The sequence below is a fragment of the Peromyscus leucopus genome, chromosome 20, assembly GCF_004664715.2.
Source record: "Peromyscus leucopus breed LL Stock chromosome 20, UCI_PerLeu_2.1, whole genome shotgun sequence".
In the NCBI taxonomy this organism is placed as follows: domain Eukaryota; kingdom Metazoa; phylum Chordata; class Mammalia; order Rodentia; family Cricetidae; genus Peromyscus; species Peromyscus leucopus.
The window spans coordinates 49,236,686-49,256,387 of record NC_051080.1 but is presented as its reverse complement, the minus strand read 5'-3'; the positions used below and the strand labels follow the sequence as shown (position 1 = coordinate 49,256,387).

The 19,702-nt window shown below is 36.7% G+C and overlaps 1 protein-coding gene across 9 annotated transcripts in view; it reads right to left on the bottom strand.

Annotated features, from left to right (window-relative positions):
* Nucleotides 1-19,702, bottom strand: part of Oxr1 (oxidation resistance 1) — a 401,129-nt gene that overhangs the window by 30,569 nt on the left and 350,858 nt on the right. For all 9 annotated transcript variants that reach the window (XM_028879297.2, XM_028879299.2, XM_028879300.2 and 6 more), the window contains 4 exons: nt 11,460-11,609; nt 8,969-9,153; nt 5,518-6,275; nt 1,921-2,089 (listed from right to left, as the gene is read on the bottom strand). In XM_028879297.2, the coding sequence (XP_028735130.1) occupies nt 1,921-2,089; nt 5,518-6,275; nt 8,969-9,153; nt 11,460-11,609 (1,262 nt within the window). The remainder of the gene's footprint in view (nt 1-1,920; nt 2,090-5,517; nt 6,276-8,968; nt 9,154-11,459; nt 11,610-19,702) is intronic.

Below are 19,702 nucleotides of genomic sequence, written 5' to 3'. Positions count from 1 at the left end.
TAGTCACTATCAACAATTCTCTTAAGTTTTCTGTCTATGATAATGTTCAAAATTCCAGTAATATTAATAAAAGCCAAGGTACATCTTAATTATTATTTGCAATGAAATTTCTAACTTGGGTAATAAGGTGGTAGGGTAGTATTAGTTTCAATCAAGGAGGATTGACAGCTTTTTTCCCAGTTTAAGGTTGTAACACTTAGGTTTGAAATGAAGAACAACATTAAAAACCAAATTCCATCTAAATGGAATTAAGAAATTAAGAAATAATCAAGAATAATAAGAAAAACTAAATTTTTATGTTAGATTTAACTAAACAGTTACATTTTTCATTATAATCACTTAATATTACTTATTATTCCATTGAATCTGTTTCTTTCAAGTAGTGAATTGTGCAAATGAAACATTTTTAACTGCTAAACTGTCAATTTAAAGAAGAAATACACATTATTTGATGTTTGATAGTGCAGAGGGAAGAAGGAGAAGTTTATCACTAGATCCACGAAAGTAATAGTATTCAAAGCAGACTCCACAGGATTTCCAAGATACACTATTCCTCTAACACCTCTCACTTGATTAGTTCTCTCTACAATAAGGCCCAGATGCATCACAGACAACCTGTCATCTGCTTCCACTGAAGTGCTTTTATTCCCAATTTAAGAAAAAAATAGGAGGATACTCTAACACATTCGTTTTTTAGGAGGACATTATTAAGTTTAAATACTCTAAGGCTAATCAAGGTTGGTGATGATGCTAGGAATAATTTCTACATCAAAAGTCGTCTTGTATATCCAGTTGCTTCAAAATCACTGAAAAACACAGAACTGGGGGAGTTTTCAATGAGTAGTTCACTGATAATTACTAAAAGTTATGATAAAAGATTAAGTAACTTTTGGAAGATATATAAACATAAAAGAACTGAGTAAAATAATTTTGAGATTATTATTGATTTTTAGATAAACTAGGCTCGTCAATTAAAGAAAAATAAAAATGGGAAGGTGAAGCCCAATCCTGAAATCTATCCCACCCTTTACTGACAACACTTCTCTGTTATCTGGACCACTGCATTGCTGTCACCTTGTTTTCTGCTAGCATGCACAAAACTGAAGCCTGCTAGGCTGCCAGCATCCCTCCACAGAAAAGTCCTTTACTATCTTGTCAACAGTCCTAGTAAGTTAAAAACACGCAATTTCAGCATATAAAGAGAAATATATTAAGTACATGTAATTTGTTGCAAAAATGTTAACAAAGAATAAAAACACCTTACAAGATTCTATAAGAAAATATGCTAAAAAATATAAATTTAAAGATAAAATGTCAAATAAAAAACTATATATCATTATTTTCCTTCAAAAAGGCTGTGTATTATTCACGAATCTTTACAGTCTAATGTGTAAGTACTTTGCTATTAAAATATCATTCATATCCCAATGTTTTGCAATAAACTGTAAATATGAAAATATTTTCTGTTTGTTTGTTTTTTCAAGACAGAGTTTCTCTATGTAAGAGCTCTAGCTGTCCCAGAGCTAGCGCTGTAGAGCAAGCTGGCCTCAAACTCACAGAGAGTTGCCTGCCTCTGCCTCCTGAGTGCTGGGGTTACAGGCATGTGCCACTACTGCCTGGCAAATATGAAATTTTTAAAGGCATAAACTAAAAAGTATCAGATAGGAGCTTATTTCAAATAGATTAAAACTAGCCTTTGCAACTTATCTATTTTAGTCTTGTTATATAGTACAGGATGGCCTTGAACTGTGTAGGTCAAACTGTCCTTGAACTTACAACTCCTGTCTAATGCCAGAATTAAAGATATATGCCACCAAGCCAACCTACTTTAATTAGGAGATGTAGGCTTTAAGGCATTTTGCTTTTGGTATTGTGATTTATAAAAGAATCTTGTAAGCAAAACATAAGTTTTTATTTTACCTTTCTTGTGGCACTGCAAACCAATATTCATGTTTCTTATCTCTTTGTGCATACTGTTGCATTGTAGCACTGGCTTGAGATACAAATGTTTTTCTCATCGGTTTTCCAACTCGGAGACATAAGAATTTATGTAATCGATGCCTTCTCTTATCCTTTAAAAGTGAAGCGCCTAGAAGTGATATGTAAATAGTATCCATTCAGTTGTAGAGTACATCAAAGTGACTTAAATGAAGGAATTTTACATTCTAGTTCCTAATTATAAAGTAATGCATTTTACTGGTACTCAGGCATATTCATTTAACTAACTTGTACTTATTTGCATGGAAGATATAGTTACTGAAACAGTAATATTAAATGAAAGAGCCAAGTTTGTGAACTGAAATTTTGTCGAGGACTATTAGGAAAAAATACAAAAGTTCATTTTCAATAAGTTTTTAATAATACCTCTGCTGAACTGCATATACATGTAAAATGTTCTGCAGATTCTCTGTTAATCTTTAAAAATCACATCTACATAAGTATACAGAATTTCTAAATGGTTATTTTAATATGGCTATTCAAGTAAAAAAATTAATGAAATCTCTACTCTTTACATACATACAAAGGTATGAGAAATCAACAATATAATATCAGCTGCAAAGCAATGTTAGGACAGTTAATTATGTCTAAATTACCTCTAACCAGAGACATAAATTATTTGGGGCCTGACAGTAGGATTAAGTCCAAAACCATGGACATTAATTAACTTGCCTCAGCAGCATCCTTGGAGGAAGGAGCAGTGTAAAGCTACCCGCCACCCCATCAAGTACTGGACAAAGTGTAGAACCTATGTGCCCCAGCATTAGTCACCAGTTAAAGGGAGGAGTGTTTGTCATTCTGTCCTTCCCATTATTGAATCCTAAAGTTTAATACTGATTACAATGTTTCCATCTTACGATATAATAAATTTTGAAAAACTTTAGTATTTCCATATTATACACTATCGTTATTAAAAACTGGTATTTTAAACTAATATTTCCTTAAAAAGAAGATACCAATAGTACAACCCAGAGAAAGCTATCTAAAATACTCACTAATTTTCTCCTCTTGGTATATGGCTATCATAATCTAGCATATATTATTCTTGTAGTCTACAGAATCACACTATTTAATTTAATAGAGATTACTTTTTAACCTTTTCAAAGATTTCAAAAAATATATAAGCCAAATACTATATATAAAGATCTTCATGCCAATGTCACTTATACCAAAGGGAATAACTGTCTTAACAATTTGAATTGTTAAAAACAAGTAAATGGTTGGATAAATTATAAGACCAATAAAACCACATTTTGAAAAAACTATAATGAAAACACAAAAGTGTACACCACACAAATGTTAAGTTAAAAGAAGCAGGAAATAGCTCTACATTAGTACAATCCTGAGTTTACATTAAAATCTGTATGTACAGATAAATGCAATTATCAGTCAAAACCAAAAATGCCTTCTAAAGATCTGCAAGAACTCTAACACTAGTTGATCATCTTTGGTAATAAATTCCAGATAATTTTATAAGTTGTGTTATAATTTCCTGTATTTGACAATGTTCCTAATAAGTGTTTATTGTGTTCTGAACAAAGAAAAAATACTATAGAAAAAAGAGCTCACACAGAAATTGCTTTGAATAAATGCATTCTTTAATAACTAATGTGTATAATCTTAGGTTTTCAAAGTATCTCAACTGGATGATACAAAGAAAATTCAGTATCTTAAGACTGAAAGCTGAGTGTTGTAGCACATGCGTTTGGAAGGCAGAAGGGGGACCAAGGCCTGCCTTGTCTAAGAACAACATTCCTATTTCTTAGGCTTTTGGAAGCAGACTCTTGCTGTGTAGACAAGGTTGGTCTCAACACTAAGGGAGTCTTCTTGCCTCGCCTACAAGGTGCGGGGATTACAGGCAATCACAGTATGTGCAGCATGGCAGGGGGACTGCTGAAGAGATGAACGTGGTACACAGCAACTGTGGACAACACGTGGATCCTCAGAACGGAATCAGTGAGGAGTGAACGGGCAAGTCCTCTTTTGGTATATGCGAATTACTCCCCCAAAACCTGAGAGGAGAGACTCCCTTCTGTACAAAATTTGTTCATTGCAGCATGATTTACAATACTGTAATTATGACTGACTTTTCTTTGCATCAACCAGAGATACCCTGATACTGCTGGCTAATAACATGTGACACATACATACACAAAAATATTAATTTTTCGTCCTTAAAGAAAATGGAAATTTTTGTTACATACACATGTGTATATGTGTATGTATACGCACGCACACACACACACACACACACACACACACACACACACACACACACAAACACCCTCCTAAGCAAATAAGCACAATCTGCCCAGTCTGTATATAACAACAATTAATGGCAAGAGAGGCCATGACTTGGAAAGAGAGCAAGAAGGAGTATAAGGTAAGGCTTGGATGAAAACAAAGGGTAATGATGTAATTATAATCTCAAAAATAAATAATTTTTTAGAGAGATAGGAAATTCTAGCACATTCTATAACACAGATAAGTGATGAATGCATGATACTAAATGAAGTATGTAGCACAGAAACTGTGTGTGGCCTCACTCATATGAAGGGCCTGGAGTAAAGGAAGACACAGAACATATACTGGTGATGACCGGGGAAGGGAGCAGTGACAGTTAATTGCTTGGTTAACTACTGTCTTGCTTTGAGAAGACACTGAAAGTTCTCAAGATGGATATCAGTGATGAGTATCCAACAATATGAAAATATTGATGCCCACAAATTATAGATTTCAAAATGGTTAAAATGGTAAATTTTATATGTCCATTTCATAGGGAAAAAGGCAAAATGGTAAATTTAACTTGTGTATTTCAATAAAGTAGTAAATTTAATGTGTATTTCAGTAAAATAAAAACTTGAAATTAAAGTAGTAAAAGAGCTCATATATAAATTGACTTAATGTAAGCAACTCCTCAATAGAATTGAGAGAACGTTACTAAGTTATTTGAGCCATAGCTACTTAACTCATAATGTATGAAGCAAAAGCATAATATGTTAGCAACAAAAACTATGACAGTAACTCTAATATGGACAAAAACTGAACTAAGAGAGGAAGCGGTCACTTTTCCCTGCATGCTTGTTTTGAAAAGAAACCATCCATCTAATCAGATAAGGATGGGATTTTTATGTATACAAAAGAATTCTAGAGGTAGATTTTTATGTCCAACAGTGTTTTCCAAAAAATTATGAGATCAAAACTTTGACAATCATAAGTCGCAATTCAAATATTACATATGCAATGATAAAATCATACCAAGACCTTAAAAAGCATGGAGTAATCAATGTACTACACCGTGTGGATACACTTTTCCTAAGACAAACTCTAGAGAGAACGCACTGAGTTAGGAGATGTTCAGGGACAAGGCCCAGCACAGACAGTCCCCAGAGTGACGTCAATCAAGAGCCGTGGGACTGTCATTCAGGCTGATCTAACCCTGCAGCCTGCGACCAGAGGGGAAAGAAGAACGCAGCACGCACTACAAGACACCGACCTCCCACCCCCCCTGACACTCACCGTCCGCATGTCCATCCGCAGAGGCACTTTTATGTTTACTTTCTTTCTGTGACACCTGCTGAATCGTGTCTCTCTGCTGCTTAGCTTGCTGCATCGAGTGCGTTTTCCAGAGTTTGCGTAGCTCCTCCACTTCAGTCTCTGACTCCCGTTTTTGCTCTTTCCCTGGTTTTTCCTTCGGAGCAGCTGGCTTTTCTTTAAGTTCCACAGTTTCTCCAGAAGGGACCTTTCCTTCACCTTCCTGTTGCTGTAGTGAGCTTTCAGGATGGGCAGAATCCTGCTCATCCTGACCTCTCACATCTGTGCTTTGTTCTTTAGGGCCTGAGACTTCTTCAAGTTTTTCTGTAGCCTTATCTCCTTCTTTAGCAGCCATTTCAAGACTACTTAAACCAGTTTCATGAGATAAAGGCCCTTCATGTGAAGAACGTCCAGTATGTGTGTTAATGTGGTCAGGAATATTAGTAGGCTCCGACTTGGCTGCCAAAGACTCTACTTCCATCTGACTGACAGTTTGCACAGATTCTGACGAAGCGCCAGATGACTGATCTTGTCGCAGCTCTGAGGAGAGGAGTTCCTCCCGGACAGGAGAGAGCTCGGACTCGGTGAAGACATCCTCAGAGAAAGACTCCTCGGTGCTCCTGGGGGCAGTGCTGCCACTGCCGTTACCTGGATCGCGGGCTCTCGAGTCCGTGTCCTCAGCACTGAGGCCTGTCATTTTCTTGGCACGGCAGAAGTCCCTTCCTGACAATTCCTCTATTTCTCTGTTATCAGATAAAATTAAAAACTGTTAGACATTAAAAACTGTAACATTTTACCTTCCAAAACCAAACAATAAAATATCACAAAAGAGGCTTTTCCAAATAGGCATACAAGTATAGATCTCAACAGAAAATAAAAATATCATGTTTTTCATATACACCACGTAACTACATCAAAATTTTTCATAAACTGTTTACTATTTGGGAAATATCAATGGAAAATTTCTTTGTAAGTAATCTACAACAAAATTTGATAACAAATTCTTGATGAAATTATAATACTTAACTAAAACTTTCATTGGTAGAATTCAGAAAACAGAAAATTTCAATATATCACATACATATGCAGAGCTTATTTATATGCAAAGAGAGGTGAAACTAAACTTCACAGCTATAATGCAAAGGTTAAAAGCAACCCCAGGCCAAACATTTAAGGGAAGCCTTAAGCTACTTAAGTGCTCAGAACAATTCTAAAAGAATTTGTTCAGTTAAAGAACTAAGATGTTAGATAGTAAATATCTTACACCCGGGTCTCATGTGCACCTTCACTAGCTTTGGTTTAGGTAAATAACAATGTTCACAAGAGGACAGTTCTAGAAATAAGCATCACTAAATAAGTCAGCAATTTAGACTGGCGGTTAAAGTTGCTTTATAATAAGTGTAAATTATTTGATGTCCCAGTGGCAAAGCATCAATATTTGTGCATATGTAGCTAGAGAACAAAAATACATCAAATAGAAAGATAGAAAATAAGTCAACACCGAATAAGTGCCTTCTGAGGATATTAAAGCTGATTAAGGCTCTTATGTAACTTTCTTGTGGGTTTCAAGTTCTTGTAACAAAACACAAAATTTTATCTTTTCTAAGTGATATATGTAAAATGTAGTTATTTTGAACATTTAGTTCAAGTGTCTTCTGCCTCTACTGGATTCATCTTTTAATACAGGCATTTATCTGGCAATACTGAATGTGAAATGGTGCCATCTACTGGTGATTCACAAAAAGTGCACCCACCCACAGGGTCAAGGAACTGGCCACAAGCTTTGGGAAACAAGAGACTAGCAGTTAATAGATATATGTATTTTAAGAATATGTATTTAGGTGAGTTTTCTAGCCTGAGATTAATATTCTGAATGACTAAACATTAATGCTAATTTAGCACTTAATACAACACAGTTCTGAACGGCACCTTAGAAATCAATTCTCCAAACATTAAAAAGAGGGCAACCCATTAAAATCTTCATTACTTTGCAAACAAAATATTACTCTGAAAAACCATTTGCTGCATTTATCTTGTTTGAAGCCAAATCCTAATTTCAATTAACATATAAACCAAGACTTAAGGGTATTTCCTTCTGGCAATATTTAAAATGCTTGGACTCAGGTCACCGTCTTCCCAGGTGATATGATGAATGATAAAATGGTCATGAAAGACAAGGAGTACTAGATCTTCTTTGCAAAGCAGTCAAAGCCCACACAGAAGATAATTCTGAAACACAACGTCAGGACAAGATCGCACTACTGAGCAGCATTCCTCTTTCCCCTTGGAGCTGGTCTGTATCATCTCCACACTTAACCTCAGTAATTGTGGTTTGTTTAGTGTTTTCTTTGTTTTGTTTTCCTGAAATTGGCTTTGATTGGCAACTTAAGAAATTCACCAGGAGTTTAGAATATTTTTTTTCTAGAAATTATTTATGTTTCTAAAGATTATTTCACCAAGTCAAAACAGTATCTGCCACTGGAGGCTAAAATGACCCTTTCCAAGAAGGGGTTTAATCCCATCATGGGCATCCTAGCAACTTACATACGACCTGAGAGTATGTAGGTAGCTTGCTCCTTTTTCCTTTAAACTTTTTTTTTGGCCTGAGGTCTAATTTTTAAACTGGCATAAGACTGCAAACCATCTGTTATCAGTTAAGGTGAAGTCTGCTTTTAAGTGGTTGCCAGTCATGTATGGAGTAGGAGGGTGTTCTTTTCTATTACACATCAATTCTCTTTATACGCTTCCCCGTATGTTATATCTCATTTTCTTCCTCAGTCTTTTAAATTTCTGCTATTTGGTCATACATATTGCTTTTTAAAGGCTTTGCCTAAAATTGTAGCCTCAAATCTATGCTATTATATGACACAAACTCCCAGATCAGCAATATTCCAAGGTCAGCTCTTCATGAGTGCACCCTATAGGCTGTTCTTTCACGTTTTATACTTTCTGCATCCAGAAGAACTGTAAATGGAAAGCTGTTGTGGCTATTTCGATGCCAGGTCTGGACCTATGCAACACTCCAACCCCACATGCTGCTCTTCGGCACCTTCATGGAAACTGACAGTTGCCATCTTTGCAAATAATACTGAGGAAGTTAAAATTTTCATTTTGTGTCTAAATAGCAAATGGCTGATAAGCACTGAGTTACATGAGTACTACAGGTTACTTGTCAAATATCTGGTTCTTTGACCAAATAATATAAAAATCACAATTACTAACTATATACCAGGCACACCAAGAATCGACTACTCAATAGTGCTTAAATTTTTGCTTCATACTGACAAAATGAAAAGCAGCTGTAATAAAACTAATAAAATAAGAATATTAAAGAAGGGCCAACTATCTAAACGCTAAAAGAAAGAAGACAGAAAAGGAAAGAAAGGAAAAAAGGAAAAGGAAAGGACAGAGAAGCTGCAGTGAACAGCACACTTACGTGGGCAAGGATTCCTTTATTTTGCTATCCAAAATTTCTTTGTACATGGCAGCGGACATCACCTCTTCCATCGGACACATGATGCCGTACTCCTCACAGCCATTCTCTTGAACCAAGGGGTCTGTTTTATGTGGATCGAACATTATATTGTTTGGTGTGACTAACAGCACACCACTGACAGTGCCCTAAGGTGGAAAAAGAAAGGATCATTCGGTCCTCCAAGTTCACAATTCGAAGCAGACTTTAAAGACCTTTACTATTGATTCTCTGACTTCTGGTCATCGAGTTTACATATAGTGCAATCATGCACTTCCTCATGAAGCATGCTTTTCCAGAACCTCTACCTTCTTACTTAGCAGAGTTAGAATGCAAATGTCAGGTTCCACCTCAAACAATCACGTGAGGAATTAAGTCTTACAAAGTAAACAATGGCTAGATTCCAAAGCTAGGAAGGGACTGTCAAACTTGTACTTCAAAAAGCCAAGTTTTGCAGGACTACACATACCATCTCCTGCGTTTTTCTCCCAAAACAAGTACCAAATATGGCTACATGAACACAGCACACACTTTTTCAAATTGTGCGTTAATAACTCATTATCAGTGGTAAAGGAGTAATTTCACAGAAATATTGTTTGAAAAAAATGACTACTTTTGCTTTAATTTGCTATTCATCAGCTATGAGATCTTCACTATGCGAAGTTTTAGAGCACATTTCTTCATCTAGAAAGTTGACGGATTAGATAAAATACATAGTAAACCATAACTATTTTTCTCATTCACCATTAAAGACTATGAATTTTAAATGAGTTTATGTAAAGAGATGAAAATCTGTAAGAGTCTCCTTTTTATAAATTGAGGTTTATAGACAATTGATAGTATTAGAATTTACTGCTTCCTGTATATCACACTGTACACTGTTAACTTGATGTTCACAATCCTAGCTCCGCAATAGGCACAAGAGCTGTTTTAGGGATCTGAAAACAGAGGCTGCAGTGAGTGGGCATCTTTTCAAAGAACAAACAAAAGAAACAAAGAGGATATGTAGTCAGGGTAGTTCTTTCCCCACACTCCTTAGCATCCGAGTCGCATTCCAAATCAAGTGTGAAACAGCTCACTCTCAGTTTTAAATTCTTGTTCCAAGATATTTTGCAAGCATGAAAGTAAGAAGCCAGACAAATTTCAGAAAATCAAATGGCTATTAATTTGAGGTCATCTTGCTTTTTCCTGACGTGTCAGGGACAGAGAAAATCGGGCATCCTGCTTGAGTTGGTATCCCACCATTCTCTCAAGTCCAAACTCGTACAGTCATAGCAGACACTGCCTGCCTTTCACAGGACTAAGTGATCTTCACCTAGTGATGTCTGAAAGATCTCCTGATGAACAGTTACCCAAGAACACATGAGAAAAAGCAACAGCAGCACATGTTAAGGTATAGAAGATAGATAGTAAGCCCATGTGATATTAGAATAAGAAGTATGCGTGGGCACATTTTGTTGGGGGAAATGATTCTAAACAGTTCAATTAGCACGTCTTTATTTATTGTGTGAAGGTGAGTGCTTATGTGCACATGCTGTGTGTGGGCATATGTGCCAGGACATGTGTAAGGAGGTCAGAGGACAACTTGCAGAAGTTAGTTTATTGCTTCCAAGGGCCTTTTACCCACTGGGCCATCTCAAAGGCCCCTAGCTGGCACTTCTTTTAGTTCAGACAATGAGTCTTCTAAAGGAGAACTTTAACCCTACTCAGCCTTTGAGCAGTATTTTCATGAGGCTCATTTACAGCAATATATATTGCTGAAGCATTAAAGCCAATGAGAGCCAGTAGAGTGCTACAAAGGACATTTACAGTACTGGGGACAGCCCAGTGGGACATAAACAAGGTTGGAGTACATGAAACCGAGTAAGGCTGAAGTGTGAAATTAAGTTAATTATAAAATAAATAAATAAATAATATATATATAATATATATAAAGACAGATTGAAAGTGTTGGATCAAATAAAAAATTAGTTAACTAAAAGATACCTACAATATCTCCAAGTATTTAGAAACATACCAAAGCACTTCAAAAGGTAATATACTTTCCCCAAAGTAGGAATATTTATTCCTATTTTAATAGATTAAATTAATGCACTTAAATACTGTGTACTTTACAGTATATATTCAATAAAGATGAATTCTTTCAATTTCTGTGTTATACTAAATTTTCAAAAGCTAGCCCTCCTGTTATAATCAATGCTGTTGTTTTGAAGATGTGCTTATTATCTTTATAGCAAAGACTACATGTGCTTTGTTGTAGTGAATTTATTTATATCCCATGACCTTTAATAATGCTACAGATCATCAGACTCTAAGTCATGAGCAAAGTCCACTTTAATTCAAACATATAGTTTCCAAAACCCTGTGTAAATACTCATGATGGCTGACATTATTGACTTAAAATGTACAAGTCAAGCTTTCACAGTTTAGTGAAAACTAAGATGTTGTTCATTACCTTGCCATTGGTGATATATTTGCAATTGATTTTGAGAAATTTCTCAGTAAATGCCTCCTCTTCCTCAGAAGTTGAAGACACAACTCTTGAAGGCCGAATACTGCTAACAGAGGATAAGGGATGTACTTCTTTTGGATGGACATCAGGAGTCTTAAACAAAGTGAAATAAAACACAAAAAGCACCTTATGAAGCTAGATAAATACATAGTTATGATAAATAAATAACCTTCCCAGTAAGTACGAATATCTTTTCTTCTCACCACATTCTTAGGATAAACCCCCTCCCAAATTATCACAAATTACAATAATAGTATTTTCAATTTAATGAAGATTTTAAATACATTATAAACTTCCCTTTTGAATGCCTATAGTACAAGGATGCATATGAATTGTGTGTGTGTGTGTGTGTGTGTGTGTGTGTGTGTGTGTGTGTGTGTATAATGTAAAAAGCATAAAAATAAGCCATGCAGGGTTTAATCCCAGTATGTCGGAGGTAGAGCCAGGCAGATCTCTGTGAGTTCGAGGCCAGCCTGGTCTCCAGAGCGAGATCCAGGACAGGCACCAAAACTACACAGAGAAACCTTGTCTCAAAAAAACAAACAAACAAAAACAAAACAAAACAAAACAAAAAAAGCATTAAAATTTAAGTAACTTGTATCCCTTCCAAGCCCAACACACATGCAGAACTGCTTGTAAATAAAACCACTGGTCTTGATAACACCAAGGTGGCATCCATGAGATGTCAGAGCACAGACAAAGGGAAGAGCTGGCCTGTGATATTTAGGATACAGCAAGCAAGAAGATATACTCATCCCCAAAGAATATTTTTCTGTGTATATGGCTGTTTACATGCAATTTTGCAGGTAGGTGGGTACACTTGTATGTGCATGTTACTTGTATATGTGGAGCCCTGAGGCTGATGTTCAGCAATGAGTCATTCTCTATTGCTTTTCTACCTTATCCACTGAGGAAGGATGTCTCAACCATACCCATATGTCTGGTCTTCCTCTCTCCCCATGGCCTTCTGGGGTAGGAATTACAGGTAGGCTGCTATGCCCAATTAGCACCTAAGTGGGTTCTGGGGATTTGAACTCTGGTCCTTGCACATGGGTGGGAAACACTTGAGTAACTGAGCCACACTCCCACTTGAAAAGCATACTTCAAAATCAAAAGTCCATCTGTGCCAATCCACAGCACATCAGACCAAAAAAGCTCAACCTGGCTATGGGCCATTCTTGCAGCACAATTCATGGGGCTCCTCTCAGAATGTCCCTGAGTGGTTAAAATACAGAATTATGAAGAAAAACAATTATACTGAAACACAGCTGTAACAATATTTAAAACAAACTGGAAATAAAGTGATAAGTATACTTTTCCATAAATACTCTAGACAATAACAGGTAGCTCTGACTCTGACAGTTACGTTGAAAATACCCATTGTAAGGTCTGATTTTAATTCTAAAGTGCTATGAAATTACCTGAGTTACTGAGCAAAGTTGAAAGTATGCCTTGTATTACTTTACAGTTTGCTGGATGCATTTGACTTTTTAAAAATTTTATACTTACTTAAAATGTTTATCCAAGTTCAAAGATACTTTAAGTGCTACTCACGAGTTCACCACATAAAAGAGATCTCAAAAGCTATCTAGCATGTTCAATTTATCAATTAACAAAATATCCTTAGCTTTTATACCTTCATGCAATTTAAGAGCTTTATAGACATATTGTCTTTGGTAGTTACCATATATCTAAAAGTTCTGTGTCACATATAAATACAGTCAGTGCAGCTAATTACATATGTGATATTAACAACTTCAGTGAATGTTCATGAAAGCCCTGTCTATATGTGATATACAGATATCTTTAACTTTTTAGCTAACATATAAGGTATAATTTTAAACTTACACTTAGCCAAATTCCATAACTGGCCAAACAAGGAAAATGAACCTGAGCAGTAAATCCAGGTTGCCAAGAGGTTGCTAATATTCACAGGAACTAGTGAATACAACTGCAATAATACACACTTTCCCTTCAAATCTTCCACCAGATGGATGAAATGCTCCAGTCCAAAAAAAATCGATGATCAATGATCATCAGGAGGTGCAAGACGACAAAAAGCTATCAACCAATTCAATTTGTAGCTGCTCAATTACTTCCAAATTATGGTTTTATTTTCTGTATCACTACTATGAAACATGTTATTTACAAATATATATGTATATATGTAAAATATATATGTATATATAAAAATATACATATATATTTTTTTTTTCTTCAAAGTATAGTCAAATGTTCTCCTGAAATGAAGACATACCTTGGTGAGCACCATGATCTGAGGTTCCCTCACAGTCTCAAATTCTACAACTCAGTATCTCTAGCAAGCCCAATGTTTCAATGGAATCCTGTAGCCCTAAGTTTCTCTGGTCCCACCCAGCCCCACGGTCCCACAGCCGCTTATGAAATAATCACTCAGAGGCTTAATATTAATTGCAAATTATATGGCCTAATGGCTCAGGCTTCTCACTAGCTAGCTCTTACAACTTAACTCAGTCCTTTACTATTAATCTGTGTGTTGCCATGTGGCCCTGGCATTACCAGTCTGCGAGCATCTTGTTGCTCCTCCAGTAGCAGGCTGCATCTCCTTGACTTTCCTTTCTCCTCTCACTATCTCTCTTGGATTTTGGCTCCATCCTGCCATAGGTCAAAGCAGCTTTACTTATTAGCCTATGGGAGCAACACATATTCACAGTGTACAGAAAGACATCCCACAGCACTTCCCCTTTTCTGTCTAATCAAAAAGGAAGGTTTTAACTTTAACATAGTAAAATTACATATAAAATAAAGTTATCAAGAAAGAATTACAGTTACAATATCTAGCCTATTTGTATTTGGCAAATTTAAAGAAAATCCTATATTTGTGAGTCTAAAGTTTCATATCTAATTTATCTTTTATCATAACTAATGAAAATTATAACTATTAGTCTTCAACTACAACAAAGACCTCAGAAGGATATATTATTACCTAAGTAAATTACTAAGTAAGTGCATTGTAAGGAACTTTCAAAGTTCTAGAAATGACAGAGACATCTGGCTGCCTGGACAGTCACCCAAAGTTCCTCTGCAACATTGGGGCATCCATTTTCAGTCTACAGGCCTAGAGTCTCTGGCAGACTCCTATTATAAGCCTCTGTGTGTTTACTTGGGACCAAGCAGCTGTGGGGCACGGGTGGGAGAAATTCATCCCAATCACTGGCCAGACAGGACTGGAGAAACTTCTGGCTATAGAATCCTATTAAAAAGAATACAGAAGTTAGCTTAGCGAATGCTCAGAGTGTAGCATAAAAGAGACATTTTATTACTAAAATAATCAAAGTTGTTCAGAGGATTGTAATCAGACCTCAACACAACTTAACCTAAGTGTGCATTATTCAAACTGCCATTATCTCTATGGACAGCTGTTCTAAGTCTGGCTCTTGACGCAGTGGTTTTGAAGCTTACTAGAGGGCTTTCTGATATTTCTCTGTAATTGTTTTAGCTACAAGGAGCAGAAAGGCCCTTGAATAGAAACATAGCTATCTAGCTAGCATCAGTATTACTCCAGGCATTCACCTGGAAAAAGTCAAAGGCAATCTCTCTACTTCCCTTTGCCTAGGCCGTACTTCATTCTTATGGGGTGAAAACTTAGACATATTCTCTACTAACATGTAGGTAAAAGACAGGAAGTCTGAGGAAGAAAAGCCATAAAGGTACAGAAATAAACAATGTTATATTCATTTCACGCAATGTACGCATGATGTATAAATTTTAAAATATTCAAAAAACTCATTTACCCCTTTCTGTAAGTTATGTTTACTCACATATTAGTTCATTTTTATTCTACTTTTTAGAACCAAAAAGTAGATAATGCATAAAAACAAGATGAAGAATAAAATAAAAAAATTCATGTTTTTAGGTAAAGAAAAAAATACAGTTTAATTGTAAGGGATTCATGTCAGCTTTAGATCTGACTGAGTTTTTTATCACCAGTTCAAAAGAAAAATAGTATTTCTTAATAATTTTTTGAGATTATAATTATATCACTTTCCCTTTCCCCTTTCTCTCTCCAAATCCTCCTATGTTCTCTTTCTCTGTCAAACTCATGGCCTCTTTTTAATTGCTGTTACGTATACATGTATATATGTGTACACATACAAATTCCTAAACACACAACAACAACCTGCTCAGTAACATTATAATGTTACTTGCATGTACGTTTTCAGAACTGACTATTTGGTACTGGATAACCAATTGGTGTGTTCTTCCCTAGGGGAGACTATTTCTCCCATGTTCAGCATCCCTTAGTTCTTTGTCTAAGGTTGAGACCTCACCTTTTAAACTGTAATTACAGAAAGAGACTCTCATCCAAATTCCAGAAAAAAATTGTCACTCAGTAACTTATCTATTTGTGTGGTGTTACAAATATGGAAATTTCTTTTCTATACAGAATGGGTTCCTAAAATCTAAATACAAAGTCCTACTCTAAAATTTTAATTCATCAGATATTAACCATGAGATTTTATTCAGAGAATATAAGACTAAGGTATGACTGCAGCATAATCTCTTAAAAACTATCTACTAGGGGATAGAGAAATGGCTCAGCAGTTAGGACCACTACAGAGGAGCCCATATTGCTGTTAAAAACCATCTTCAACTCTAGTACCAGGGGATCTAATGCACATACATTCACGCAGAGAAGATACTAAAACATGTTAAAGAGAAAATAAATAAATCTAAAAAAAAAAATTTAAATACATTTTAAAAGCATGACTTCCTAATAAATTACTGATTTTAAAGTTGAAAAGCACCACATCCAACTTAAGTTATTTATTCATTTATGTTGCATAATCATTTATTAAAATAATTGGCTTAGATTTAACATAAAGTGTATATATTCTGAGATACAGATAGGCTGAAGTTTCAACTCCCATTACCCCTAAATGGCAACCTGATATAGAAATAGGCCTTTGTAGGTTTAGTTTATCAAAGGGCATATGGAAGCAGGGGAGCCCATAAACTAGAGGACAGGGAGAGGACAGGCATGTGCCAACAAAGGCAGAAGCTGGAGTGATACGGTTTGATTCTTTTCAAGACAGAGATTTCTACCAATTCTTTTCAAGACAGAGATTTCTAACCAAATACAACTACATAAGCAAGAGAAGATTGGACCCATGTGTTTTTAGAGGAGGCCAAGGTCCTATAAACCACTAGAATTCCAGTCTCCAGAATTGGAGGACATTAAGTTTCTGTTGTTACAAACACCCAAATTGTGATCCTTTGTTAGAGAATACCAGGAAACTAATAGTGGCAATGGGTAAAGTTTAAATAATTTAGAAAGAGCACATTAAAAAGCCCACAGGGGCTGGGGAGATGGCTTCAAGGTTAAGAGTCAGTGATGCTCTTCCAGAGGATCACAGGTCAGTTGCCAGCACCTATATCGGGGGTGGGGTGGGGGGGTGAGGGGGTGGGCTCTCAACTGCATGAACCCGGAACCAGCTCCAGGAGATCTGAGGCCCTCTGCTGGCCTCCATGGTAACATGCATGCACATGCAATCATACATAAATGCAAATAAATAAACAAAACAATTCCCAATAGTTTAAACTGAAAAGGCAATACTTCCATTTGCCTCTGCATGGTTTTAACCACCCTTCAGAATCACCAGTCAGCAATACTGTCATCTTCATTCGGTTGAGCAAAGCCCTGTACTTCACTCCCACATGTTCTGACTTCTATGAACTTCCTAGTTCTGCAACCTGTGACACATATGTCAATCTGGAATCCCGTGTCACAGCTGCACAGTAGTGGTTCTTGTTAGTCCACGATGGACATTAAGGCAAAATGAGGAGTGAGGGAGTGGTTTGAGTAAGAGGGGTCCACACAGGTCCATACATCTGCATGCTTGCTGGGTCACCAGGGCATCTGCATGCTGGGTCACCAGGGCATCTGCATGCTGGGTCACCAGGGCATCTGCATGCTGGGTTACCAGGGCATCTGCATGCTGGGTTACCAGGGAGTAGTGCTATTTAGAAGGATTAGCAGGTAAGGCCTTGTTGGAGGAAATGTGTCACTGCAAGTGGTCTTTGAGGGCTCAGAAGCCCTTGCCAAGTCTAGTGTCTTTCTCTCTGCCTGCAGATCAGGATGTAGCTGTCAATTACTTTTCCAACACCATATCTGCCTGCATGCTGCCATGCTTACCCCCTTGATGATAATGGACCAAGCTTCTGAAACTGTAAGCCAGCCCCCAGTTTGGTGCTTTCTTTTATGTGAGTTGCAGCAGTCATGGTGTCTCTTCACAGCAACAGAACACTGACTAAGGCAGGTGGTTAAGAATCTACCACAGATCTAGACCTAGAGAGTCAGGGTTTAATCTCCAGCTCTGTCACCTAGTCACTGTGACATTACATTAACTACTCAGTCTCTGCTCTGTGCCTTAATTTCATTTTTAAGGAGATGTTATAAGCACTGCAACTTAAATAAGGCTCTGAGGTTTTGGATGAAAGTGAGGGCAAGTGGTTTTAAGTATAAGACAATAGTAACGATAGCAGTACAACCATTTACATGTCAGAAGAACACTGAATATGCTTGAACTCTGGTTATTCCTCGTTCAGATTGTCAGGTCTTCTCTGGGATCTTAACCTTGTTAAAGCTATTTTTCTGTAGTACGCTGAGCTTCTAATTCCACTGCTATTCAAATGTTCTACTCCTACTATCTTTTATATTGACTATACTAGGAAGTGTTTTGTGTTAAGTAAACAGTAACTATCTGCATACTCAATCTTTAGTTGAATGTACTTCAAAATTACTCCATTTCCCCCCATTATTATTTAAACGTTTTCTCTTTGGATTTCACCATATTATAATTTTAACCTTCAATATCCTTTATCATATTGCACTGACTTACATTACAAAAGAGAAACCAAAGGAGTACAAAACAAAAGCAGGTTCTGTATTTCTTGAAGAATGTGAAATGCAGTACTCTGTCCTGGTTAGTTTTTATTGTTAACCTGACACAACGTAGCAGCAAATGGAAAGCAGGACCCTCAAGTAAAGAATTATCTCTATCAGAATGGCCTGTAGCCATGTCAGTGAGAGATTGTCTAGACTGCTGACTGATGTGCAGGAACCCAGCCCACAGCTGGAGGCACTATCCCTACACAGGGGGTCTGAGCTGGGGAAGAGAGCTAGCTTCATACAAGCCAAAGAGCAAGCCAGTAAGCTGCATTCCTCCAAGGATCTTCCTTCAGTTTCCTGCCTTGAGTTCCTACCCTGAGTTCCCTCCATGATAGATTATTGCCAAGTAAACTCTTTCCTCCTCTAACTTGCTTTTGGTCAGAGTGTTTTATCATAGCAACAAACTCCAAAGATGGATGGTAGAAAACAGCAGCTGTTTCCATACCCACTAACAATAGCTAACTATTACTTCTCTCTTTGGGTAAAATTATTTACTGAATTGAGAGATCAATTTCCAGAATAAAGCAATTATTAACATTAACGTAGAACAAAGGTTCTGGACCCAAACTGAGTAATCTCAGATGCAGATTAGTTAATATTTCCTCTATAATGCCTTCTTCTGTACAACAGATCTAATAGTGCATTGGTTATGCAGACACTAACCAAACACAGTGACTGAGTAATAATACACAAAGTAATAGTAACAAACAAGAAATTAGTAACTCTAATACTACTGACTAATGGAATTGTTTACAGAGGCCAGAAGGGCATACACCAGTCTAAGGTGAACAACAAGACTTTTATGAGCCTATCCTGAACAAGACAAGGAGAAATAGACACCCAGTCTAGACAAAGGAAAGGGTATTCTGGTGAGACCCTGAAGGATGAGGCCACTTTATGTTGACTTTGTATGGAGGGAGTTAGGAAATTAAAGATCTCAGGCCTCACTTCTTCCCTCTCATCTTTTGCCAATATTCCAGAAATATTCATACCAACAGAAAAAAAAAAATAGGAAGGGGTCCCAAAGATGCAGTCAAGACAGAGTTCTATGCAGTGAATCTAACGTGGACAAAGAAAAATGCACAGGACCAGTGTTCTGCTCTTAAATTGAGGTTAGCAACAAATAACTCAAGTACTTGGGATTGCTGGGAATATAGCTCCTTTGGTAGAGTGCTTGTCCAGAATGCACAAAATCCAGAACCCATAAAACCAGGCATATTGGCATACACCTGTAATCCCAGCACTTGGGGGTGGG